This window comes from Triturus cristatus, chromosome 7 (assembly GCF_964204655.1).
Source record: "Triturus cristatus chromosome 7, aTriCri1.1, whole genome shotgun sequence".
NCBI lineage: Eukaryota > Metazoa > Chordata > Amphibia > Caudata > Salamandridae > Triturus > Triturus cristatus.
In genome coordinates, this window is record NC_140590.1 from 241,330,511 (window position 1) to 241,342,719 (window position 12,209).

A 12,209-nucleotide genomic window follows, 5' to 3' on the forward strand; every position below is an offset into this window, starting at 1 on the left:
AGGATCTGCATTCCAAGGCAAAATATTATTAGACAGGACTGAGATTTAGGGGAGACATCTGTGGTTCAAAGGGAAACCCTCTGAACCACTCCCAACTTCAAATGCACAGTATAACTATTGGTGCCTTACTTCAGCAAGGCAGAGATACACTTGTCAGGCTGTGGGACTGGAGATCCTGGAATGCGTGGTGCACACTGCTAAAGGAATCTCTTGTGCACAAGGAGGATTACTGCCATTGGAAGGGACCGTGCACCCTCCCTGAATAATGGGTGGCCTGGGCTGTGTGGCACCCTGAAGAATGCTCTCCAAGGGCTTTTTGGCTTACCCCCTGTTCTTATAGAGAAGATATGGGATTAACAACGGACCTTGCTAAGTTAGCATCACTCCGTAAATGCTTGGCCGCCATTCTGCCTCTTTTGCACACGTTCCCACATGGCTCTGTTTTCGTAAATACTTTGCGTGCACGTTTTCACATGAGAACAGTCTGCCTTTCACAAACATTGCTGTGCTCTGTGCTTCTCGTCTGCCCAGAGATCTTCAATTATTAAAATCAACTAGCTCTTAGCACGGGGAGGGTGATAATGTACAGTAGTCCTTTTTCCACTGTCATTATAACATGTTATCCCCGTTAGTATTTAATGGAATTGTAACAATGCTGATTATATTGTTTTTATGCATTTTGCTGCTAGTATTGGCTCGTGTACTGCATTATAGAGCACGTTAGTTAAAATAAACCTTTTAAACTACACAGTGTCTCTGGTTACTCATGTTGTAGACTAGTATGAGTGTTAAGCGAGAGTGTTCTTGTTCCCACTACTCCTGAGAGGAATGAAGTCGCATATTCTAGGTTGTTTAATCATTGGTACCTTCGTTGCAGTACGGAGAACGACTGAGACACTATTGCTAGTTGATTGGGGTTCCAGGTACTGAGGTGGGTTTTTTGGTACACCACAATACACCGAGGTCCTGGTTTCTTGCACATAGTTCTGTGTACGTGCAGAATCCCTGCAACATTCTGTGGTAGAGGTCTCAGGGACATCTGGAGAGTGGTGGCCTCTTAAGTGTCCACATTGTCTGCTAGAACCTAACTGGTAGTGTGGCATGAGCGTGGAATTAAGAATTGTGCCTGGAGACTGGATTGAATTGTGCAAGGCCCCTTAAAAGTACTGTCCACATATAAGGAGTGTGGCCCTGCATTGTGGGGGCTCAACGTGCATAACCGCCATGTTTGTGGTGAGCAGATTCACCGGTTGCGGGACCCTGCGCGGCCCACTTTGTTTATAGTGCCGCACCTCTCGCGTGTGCCACACCAACTGTATGCTTATTGTCCAATTCACAGTTTGCAACCCTCAGATGTGGGAGATAACCTGTAACCTGTAGTAGTGCCTCATTTTACCTCATGCAGCACTGCTGAACTTGTGCCTGTTTCTGTGACCGGAATTGTCTGGTGCGACTCATAACAACGCGCAGCAATCACTCTGCCTCATTTCCAAGGAGGTACGGAATTTGCAATTCTTCGTTGTGTGTGACTGGAATTGTCTAGTGCGACTAATAACAACGCACACCTGATGTTGTGCCTCATTCCCAGGGAATTTGCAACTCTTTGTGCGAGTGACCAGAATTGTCGGGTGCGACTCATACCAACGAGCACCAGATGTTGTGCCTCCTTTCCCGAAAGGTGCAGAGGAGCAAACTGGTGTTCTGTGGTGCCCAGATTGCCCGGGTGCTATTTTAATCAACGTGTGCCCAAAGGGGTGCCTCTGTCTTCCGAGAGGCATCCCCACTTCATCCCCCATTCATCGAATATTCCTTCTGTGCCCTCAGTATTGTGTGCCAATTGCCCTCTCCTCACCCTGGAACAATGACTTTGTGTTACCAGGTAGTTCTGCCCAGATCGAGTCTGCGTAGTGAGAGTGATTGACTGGGCTAAGGAACGCTTAGGAGAGCGATCGGAAGCGGGTCAAGAGACTGCCTGACCACCCCTGTGCTTTGCAGAACTGTGCTGGTGCTGGAAGGCCCAGTGTGGAATCCATTGAGTGAACAACTCTCGCCCTCAGCCCGCTTCTGCTCCGCATACCATGGGTGAACATCCCGAGTAGTGGCCAAACCCCCTAATTAGCCCTGTTACTTAGCCCTACCAACTTCCCTGGGAGCATGATTAGGTATGACTCCAGCCACAATGGCCTAGGATCTAGGGAAAGGCTTTATTTATCTCCAACCCATGGGTGTAGGGTGGCCGGTGTTAGCTGACTGGTGGAGGAAGGGGGATTCAGCCACTGGGTCTGCATGTGCATTATCAACTGACCTGCCAGATATCAGTGCACCACATTAGGGTTCTGTGTTCGTCTGTGTGTTTGAGTGAGTTGGCTCCGTACTGGCCTGCCTGATATCCGTGGCACAGCGAATCGGTGCTCAGTGTGTGGGAGTGACTTGCTGTTACTATTTAGATCACATGGCAGTGTTGCTTTACACATTGATTCCTTGCCAAATTAATATTACGTGTAACGCTGGTTTTTACCCTTGCGGCCATGGCCCTCGGTGCTGCTTAAAAGTTTTGCACTTATCTGTGTGTACAGATTTCTGATGCCGTTGTGATCTGGGGTGTACCGAATAAGTGTGTTGTATTGAATTATAATAATTGCCGGGGTGGGCTTCGGCCTGACGTTTTGCACTGCATAAGGGTGCTAGGGGGTACAGTAAGATCTTTCCCAAGTGAACATATTACTGATGTAATTTTAACATTGTTGGGCCTAGTACTGCTAGTGATATTTCCTAATATGATTTATGCCCAGAAATACATAATGTTAATGTTTTGTTAATTAATGTGTGTTTTGAATACAAACTTTATTTATATACAGCATGCGGGAAGTCTCTTTTGTGATGCCCACTGTATGTATTGTGTGAAAATGCTGTGCCAATAATTTATACATTGTCTCTGTGAACACGCCTGACTGCTCAGTGCCAAGTCACCCAAGCGTAAGCACAGGTTATACAGTAAGTGTAATCACCCGCCCCTGAAAGGAGTGGTAGGTTCTGCCTGGCTAGAGCCTCGCCTTAGCCATCCAGAACGTGCCAGTTCCAACAGGGGGGAAATGCAACGAATTGGAAGATAGAGTGATTCGGGATTAAATATGTGGAGGAAGACGTGTGTTATGCGCCTCGTAGTTTACCTTAAAGGGGCCACGAACAGATCAATCTGGCTAACATACCCAATCTTGTATCAGCCACAGTCACCAAGAATATAAGGTTCCGGAATGTTTTGTTGTTTGCTGATGTATGGTTGGGTTGTTAAACCTATTGTGATGTCATTTAGTGGAAGGCCTGTGTACAGAGGGAGGTGGGTGGTGTATGTGTCCATGCTCCCTCCTCCACTGCTTTTCCATGGTAGGTGTGATGTAGACTGTTCATTGGATCCGTGTGTCATGGACCGGGGGTGGGGCAGTAGGCAGAGTAGCCTTATTTGACGACACCTGCTCTTTTTGCATCATTATTAACAGTTAACATGTTTCCTGTCAGTTTGGTAAAGGAGACTGCCTTTCATTCAACTGTGTTGCATGACTTCACGTACCCAGGACCTGCACTGTTATTTTCAGATTCTCCTTCTATTTATTTAGATTATTAAAAAAAATATTTTCTTCTTGCGTTTTACTGTGTTGGAAAATGGTTCCATCAAGTTACTTGAAACAGTTGACTGCATGAAGGGAAGTATTAAAACACAGACACAGAGGGGCAGATTTATGTTAGACTTGCGCCACTTTTACGCCGCCGTTGCGTCACTTTTGTGAGGCAGCGGCGGCGTAAACCCTGCGCCACGTTGTGCCCTATTTACATCGTGACGCATCTATGGAGATGCGTCACGGTGTAAAGCCCTGCGCCACATTAAACCTGCGTCAGGTTTAATGTATGCAGGGTGGGCGTTCCAGCAGAAAAAGCCTCGGAAAAGTGACGCAGTGAAATCTACAAGATTTCACTCAGTCACTTTTCCAACGCTGCTGCGTCAAAACCTTGCGCCTGCTTGAAGCAGGCGTAAGGCATGACACAGCATGTTAGGTATGGGCAGCCCCTAAACATTGCTGGAGTTGCCTCGTGCTTGCGACACGACTCCAGCAATGCGCCGCCCTTACGCCATCAGATGCATCATGCATCTGTTTATCCTTGCGCCACGATGCGCTGCATTGTAAATGCGGCGCATCTGTGGTGGCGCAAGGGTAAACTTGCGTGACGCATCTTTCCTGGCGCATCCCTGCTGATTTGCAGGGATGCGCCAGGAAACATAAATCTGCCCCAGAATGCTTTAATCAACAGTACCTGTTAAGTTGAAGTTTTCGCAGTTGAAGGCATCCAGCTTGATACCCAGGAGATGGATAATTTCCTCTCTTTTCTCAGCGGCTCTGAGGGCATTCCTTGTGCTGCCTGTGGCCTGCCTGAAATATCCCATGAGGTCAGATGAAGAAAAAGACCTGGCTCTCAGGAGCTGTTTGAAGCTGAAAAGAAAAAAATATTGCTCAAATTTAATCCCACTTTGAATAAGTAGATGCATGTATAGATCTCGGTGTTTATAGGAAGACTTAAAAAATAAATAGTTTACATTTTCCAAGCATTGGCTTTTTAAATGAAGCTTTGCTGCAGGAGAAATGAAAACGAGAGAACATTTTGAAGCACCATTGAGAAAAATATTTTATGCCTATTGTGTGATGCACAAATATTCAAATGATACAGATTCATCTGAAGTGGGCTATTATAACCCTGCTTATGGCCACATCAATGTACTTCACTAAATGGTTGGGCTACCTTTCTCATCAGGGTCGAACTGGGACAGAAAATAGGCTGGAACACCAACATAAAAGTGGCGACCATTAGCGAATCAGATATCTAAAAAAGTGACCCACATTTGAAAATCATGGAGGTTTTGGCACGCTGTTTAGGTGTTTTGTAAGGTATGGGAGGCTCCCATGGTCTGCTGTCCAGGAGTGGGCGGCACGTCACTGTCTCACTCCAGGACCTCCGAATCTCACTGCTGCTCGCCCACCAGATTGCAAGTAATTTTGTGGTCTGGTGGGCAGGCGCACAGCATTGCGGTCCCACGGCGGTGCTGTTTAAATGCTCATTGTGAGCCTTAAACAGCACTGCTGTGGGACCGCCAGTGCACATTCCTGCACAGGAAGGAATGCACTACATTGTGCATTCCTGAACTGGGGGTGCAGAAATACAGAGGGCACAAAACGTGCCCCTCTGTATTAACAGGGGCAAGAGAGAGCCCTGTAGGGCCCCCTTTCTTTCCTCACCACCAGCAGTTACATGGAGGAAGAACCTCCATGACACCGCTGGCAGTGAGGAAAGTTATAATATGCTTGGCAGTGCGTCAGGGGCCCACCAGGCATATCGCAGCTCTCAGACGTCAGCAGGAACGCGGTTCCCTGGTGGTTGCAGAGGTGCAACGGCAGTCCGACAGCCAAAGCACTAATTGGGCGGTTGGAACAGTGGTGCGTCGGTGCCTGGACCTCCCCGCCGCGCTCCCGGTGTTTGTGCCTGCTTTAAGTAATGTTAGGAAAATCAACAGTGAACACCAGTCTACCACACCATAAACACAAAACAGGCCCAAAAACTGACCGGTCAGACCAGTCCTTCAGGCACTGCCAGAGGGCTATGTAGGCCAGTCCAACCCTGTTTCTCATTAGGACTTTTAATGTGAATGTGTATCCCCATATTAAAAATACTGAAGCTATAGTAGTGTTTCACACCGCATTATAAAAGCAAGTGTGGTAGCTCATTCTTTAAAGTATACATATATGTGTGATTGGAGATCTGTTTTTACAATCCACACCGTGCCCTGGATTTCTGTTCATCTTGGCAACAGACTCATCCCATAGTTGCCCACTTTAGTGCTGCCACAATTACATAATCAGAGTGTGGGTGTTGCAGTGCACATAGAATTCTCTCAGGCCAGACCTACTAATTTTTCATGCAACATAGTGTAGTATTCAAATTAGCTGGACTGCCTGGCACAAGAGGGACAATATAGCACAGCTCCATACCTACAATGATTGCCCTGCTTCAGGTGTCATCCCATGTGCTGGCACACAAGCAGTCTACCATTTGCTGCTCGTAGCCACTCACCATGGAACAAAGGTGAATGTGTGCTGTCTAGCATAGTATGTGTACTGGAGGCATACTCTTCCAGTACAAATTCCTATGAGTAGACAATATTGGTGGGTTCTCAAGCATTGGATGAGTACTTTGGGGGATATTCTCAAGAACGTGTGATAACTACCGCAAAAGTAGCTTAACGCAACTCTTCACATCGCAGTCTATCATGGGAAAATAACACCATGTTAACGTGGTATTCTCAAGCCGGCGACACCATGCGATAGTCCCACGACAACGCGTCAAATGACGACGTTAAAACCAACGTGACGCCGCAAAAATGCGAAACACGAAGTTGCGATGAGGCCAAGCGCGATGTCAAAATCACCGATAACCAGCAACGCAACAGGCCTGCAAATCTCACGCGTCATGCGGGAAAATGCACTATAAAGGCAAAACAAGAAAAACACACCAAAAACAAAATAAACTGCGTAGCAACATGGATGCACCCGGACCGAGTGCAGAGGCCAACGCGAACCCCACATGCCCCACAGACCACCAGTAAGGAGCCCCAGGGTCGGGGAAGGGTAAGGAGAAGAGGAAGAGGAAAACGGGTGCAGTCTGCCAGAAGACCAGATCAGCGTCACGGAGGTGACAGAACACTACCATCAACTGAACGCCATTTTGACAAACATGAATGCAGTCGGAGTGTCGAGGAGGTCAATGGAGGAGGACAAGAGGCGCTGGCATGATGTGAAAAGCCAAACCAACCACAAACCAGCTGCCAACAGGAAGGCAGCAACGACGACAGGAGGTGGGAGTCCTGTGCCACAGGAGGAGCTGGAGGAAATGGAGGCCACAGTCATCAGTGTGCAGACGGTGGAAGGAGTCGGGAGCATGGACACAGCATTATAGGACCTGACACAACATCAACAGGGTGTGCAATGACCAGGGACTGGGGTAACGGGGGGAGAGTGACGGGGGGAGATGGGCACAATGGCACACATGCACAACGATGTGTAGCACACTGCACACCCACAATGACCCAGGATCATGTCCCTGATCCCCGTGGCACACTGCAGCACACACACATAGCAATCACAGCACATCCCAGGACAATGTGGGACAAAGTGCAACACCGACACTGCAGAACTGGGTCCGCCCATGTGCAGAAACAGGCCAATCACATCTAACATAGCAGGAAACCGTGAGAATGAAATGTACATGTACAAGCTTACATCCGTCATGTAGTCCAAATGTACACTGTCCCGCCTCAAATATCAGCACCTCCCAAACAGTCACAATGTACTTTGTCATACAGTCTTCATATAAACAAGAACAATGCGCCAACATACATGTCAACACAATGTTAACATGCATCTCCCCTTCACATTGCAGAGGGATAAATAACACCTCCAGCAGAGCAGACGAGACAACTCATCAGTGATGCCGGAGAGGACCACCACAACTCCGACACCGACGCCCTACAGCAGCTCATGGACATCTTAGGCATCCCACCCCCAGGAGCAGGGCAGTCAAGCTACATAGAGGAGACCCCAGCCCCTGCACAGAGCACACAGCAGGAAGCACCCGCCACCAGGGCTGGCTCCCAACACCCCACCGAGGCGCCCATCGCATTCCAATGCCAGGTGTCAGAATGCCAAAAGGAGGTGGCCGAACAGGTGCGGGTGGGGTCAGTGCCCATGGAAGCTGAACTGGACCACATACGTGGGTGTCTAAGTCCCATCAGATACCACCCACACCCCACAAAGGAGACCCACATTGCGACAGAGCCCCATGCATTTGCACATGTCCTGTAATGAACCACGCCCAGAGCCCCGGAATTATCATTTACGCAACCACCCTGGACCTCAGTACGCCGGACAAGCCCACTTCGCTCACGCTTACAGGGGGGGACCTAACAAGCTAAATTTTCGCGATCTTCCCCTCTGGCTGGAGTGACATGGTTGCCTCCACTGTCCACTACACTCAATACACCAGCGGTGTATGTCGACCTGGATATGTGTGTGGTCTGCATACTGCGGTCTGGGCATCACATCCTATTGGGGCTCCGGGCTGCATGTTCAGTTGCTCCGTGGCATCTGTTGTTCTTCGTGTGTGGCTCTGGGCTGTACTCCCTTGTCTGGTGCCAGTTGTCGTCCGACTTTACACCAGGTCAGTGCAGGTGTTAGTTTCCTGCTGCTAACGCACCTTATCGCCTGTTTTGTGATCTTATCGCAGATCTGGCTCGTCGTTGAGAATGTTGTGAAGTTGTGTTGTTGCGAGTTTTTGCTTGGGAATGCCTACTCTGCATCTCATTAGCGATATTTGCCGGGGTCATCCGTGGCGATGTTTTATGCGGCTGCTATCGCAGGTAAACTGGTGTTATCGGCTGTTAGCACCAGCTTGTGAATGGGGCGGTAAATTTATCGTGACTTTGGCTGCGCTAAAGTGCCAATAACTTGGCAATAGCTCCTTGAGAATATGCCCCTTTTTTTTTTTTTTAGAAATGAACACATTTCCCCTTGTCTGCACCTGCCTTTAGAAGGTGTTCTTTTTGAGGCAAAGCCTGGTCTGCACCAAAATCTATGGGTGTTTGTGTTGATCTGTCCCAGTCATGCCAGCTTGCTGCAAAGTTGTGCAAAGCAGAGAAAAGAGTTTGTTATGAGCTGTGAAAAGTTCACCTTTACAGCACTAAATTTTGCACTGAATAGTAGACAGCATGTGCCACTTTAAGTCATTCTAGAGTTGGCACAAAAGCGTAGTAAATCTGGGCCTTTGAGTTTCTGCGCTATGACCTTAAATTGATCACGGTGGGCTTTGGTTGCCTATCCTATTCAATCATTAGAATCACCCTCCTTTAGATGTTGACAGTGTTCTCAATATGAAGTACCTTCCATAAATTCATACACAATCTGGATTCCTGAAAGAAAGATTTCCATAAACCAATGACTTACCTGGAGCGAGTCTCGGTGAATGCATGGTCCACCGATTCCTTAGCTTGTTTCACTAGTCGCAGAAGGGATGAATTATCCATTTGATCCAGCAATGGGTGACCAGCTTTAAAGGGAGATAAGAAGTTTCAGAATGTCAGAAGTCGGTTGGTAGGAGCAGACTATATAAATACTAACACATTCAAGGTATAAAGCATATCTCACCTTACGTTATCGGGATATTGCAAGTTACTAAGCAGATTGTTGACCATGCAGAGGAACAAGGCTGAAGCCCACGTTTCTTTGAAATATCAAAACATTTCGAGGTGTTCTACAACATCTTACATATGGTACGAGGTATTTCATTCCTTATAATATATGACTATACACACCATTGCCATACTCCTCACCTTCTTCTAAACTACAGCTATCACAAAAGGCATCTTCCGGTTACAATTAGGTTAAATATAATTTATTTATGTATGTAGGTGTTTATTTATTATCTTGTGGTTTTGTGCAGCATTGACATGACTCAAGGATGAGGAAGCAGGAATACAAGAGGATGTGGCCTAATACCCAGAGCTGCTGATCTTGGCGCTGGAGAACCAGGTTCGAGGTTCGAACCTCCTGTGATTCTGGGCGAATCACTTAATCTCCCCGTGCCTAACAAAAAATGAATGTGTCTCCAAAACATTTGGTTCGAGTTCCACTATATAAAACTGCAGCAAATTTTATTTTAGAACAAATGGAGACTAAATTAATTTGAAAAAAGTCTGCAGGCTAACATGTGTGGTAATCTGCAGATATATATTTTTTTCTGTGAAATAATCATACTAATATAAATCCATCCTAATTAGTGAACAAAAGTACTTTTCCAGGAATACAAGCTTGAAAAGAACTCATCTGATAAGCTACTTGTGCCTTTGTTACAGCAGTAGTGGTAGCTCTGCACATTAGCTTGTCTTTCACAGGGCTTGCTGGCAGCAGGCACCACAGCTGAACAGTAATATGTTATTACAGTACAGAAGCTATGCCAGTCTCTTATTACAGGTAGGTAGGTAGTGGGATCACAACTAAACTCTTTTTCTGGGTTAGCAAAATATCAAACATTGAAAAGTCATGAATCTCTGCCCGCTCACCGCAGTGCCATTGGATGTGCACCTGCAGCAGTTCACCAGATGATGCACTGCCCTGCTGAGGGTATCTGGCTGCACACAGGGCCGGACAGGCCTTTTATTGCACTGGGCATAGTCCCCAGTGGGCTGGAGTGCTTGGAGGTCACTTCCTATGCATCTGTCACATTTCCCAACTCCCTGAAGTTAATTGAAGCTGGCACGGGAAGGCTTCAAGAGAGAGAGAGAGGGAGAGAGGGGTAGGGCCGGACTGGCTGTAGTGGCCACCAGGCGTTTCCCATGGATGCATCATGGGCCCCCTATAACAAAATTGGCCGAAACCGGCCAGGGCAAACAACTCGGCTGCACACACCATTACCCCCTCCATCCCCCAAGGTCAGCCGAGCAGTTTGCCAGGGCCGGATTCAGTTCACAATCCTTCCCTGGAGAGGGAGCAGGGAGAGAGGAAGCGACCAGAGAGGTAGAAGGGAGAGAGGAGAGAAGAAGGAATGGATGGATGGAAAGAGAGAGCTAGCACAAAGAGATGAAGGGAGCGGTCAGCTTTGAGCATTTTTGCTAGGGATGTTTTTGGTACCCCAGTGTGGGCCTGGCTGCACATAGCTAAAGTCATGCGCCAAGGAGATAATATTGTCTGCCTAGTGGGGCCAATGTAATCCCCAGCATCTAACCTCTTCAGTGCCCATGACGAGATAGTCTCGTCATGAAGCACGGTTGCGCTGTGCCCATGACGAGACTATCTCGTCATGGACCCCGCCCGCTAATGAAACGCCCGGCACAGGGCGGGGAAAGGGCGGGGCACTGAAGGGGTTATACTGACAGCCCCGAGCTGCAATGTGCAATCAGCCACAGCTCGGCACCTGCACACTTGTGATTCCCTGCTGAGTCCCGCACCTTACAGGGCAGGACTTCTGAGGCTGGTGCAATATGGCATCTTGCCAACGTGATTAGACGTCTTGCTATGGTATCTTGCCAACTACCAACTACAAACAAGCAAATATAAGCACAATAGATCTCATGCATCGCATATTGCAAGAACTCTTGGATGTGAAAAGGTGCATCTATAGAGCCAACAGCAGGACTATGAGAGAGAAATAAATATGGCTCTGGGTGGGACAGGATTGACAAAGTCTCCAGCCAATGGTTGTAAGAGGCTGAACCAATGGTGGCAGAATATATGTTTGTGGTATGAGCAGAGACTCTACAGTAAGATTCACAGACATCACTATATCAGACACTAACAATGGGAATAAAAACAACTCGGATAAATGTGATCGATGACCTCATACATGTTAACAGGGATAGCTGCACCTTATTGAAGTGAGCCAAAAAGATCTTTGCCTTATTCGACATGCCTCTACCCCTTGGGCAGCTCAAGCTTTCATTTGTGACTGACATGCTCTTCAAGTTAGATTTCACTGCAATATGCTTTGTCCTACTCTGTCTCATCTTTCTGTTGAATTCACATGTTTTGTTCTATTTATATTTGTCTGGGTCCTCACCTCTCTTATCACCTTATACCTTCTTATGTGTTCTTTATATGTATTAGCCAAGGTCATTTGATAGTAAAAGCCTGTGTATTTATGGACCATATCTCTGTCAGAATTTAAAAGATGACCAAGGAATAATACAAACTATCCAGTTGCATTGAGAAAAGACAATTTTTACACCAACATCCAACAATGGTCAAATGCAACAATGAGAAAAAACTGATAGGTGATTAAAACAACTTTGGAAAGATTCCCTCTGCTGATCAAGTGAGTCAGAAAAGACTCGGGCAAGCAGCAAGGTCTACGCTGCTCAGAGGACTGTTGCTGCTAAAAAACAGCTCTCAGCAGATTACCAGCCATAAAGTGTCTGCACAAGATATTAGCCTTCAAGGAAATGTTACAGCCTCTCAGGACCAGTGCACTCCACTGGTGGCATACTTCTTGAAAACAAATAGAAAACGTCACCAAAGATTACATTTCATCGCCATCCAGTGAAGCTGGCTGTCAGGTACATGGAACAGAGGGTAACCAGAAAGTCCTCAAGGGTTGATATCAAAACAGCAGCCTCACAC

At 47.2% G+C, this 12,209-nt stretch overlaps 1 protein-coding gene across 2 annotated transcripts in view; it reads right to left on the reverse strand.

The window, feature by feature from the left end:
• LOC146809310 (eosinophil peroxidase-like) overlaps positions 1 to 12,209 on the reverse strand; it is a 139,664-nt gene that overhangs the window by 104,250 nt on the left and 23,205 nt on the right. For both annotated transcript variants that reach the window (XM_085616117.1, XM_085616116.1), the window contains exons 3-4: positions 9,042 to 9,144; positions 4,309 to 4,484 (exon numbers count right to left, since the gene is read on the reverse strand). In XM_085616117.1, coding sequence (XP_085472243.1) covers positions 4,309 to 4,484; positions 9,042 to 9,144 — 279 coding nt within the window. The remainder of the gene's footprint in view (positions 1 to 4,308; positions 4,485 to 9,041; positions 9,145 to 12,209) is intronic.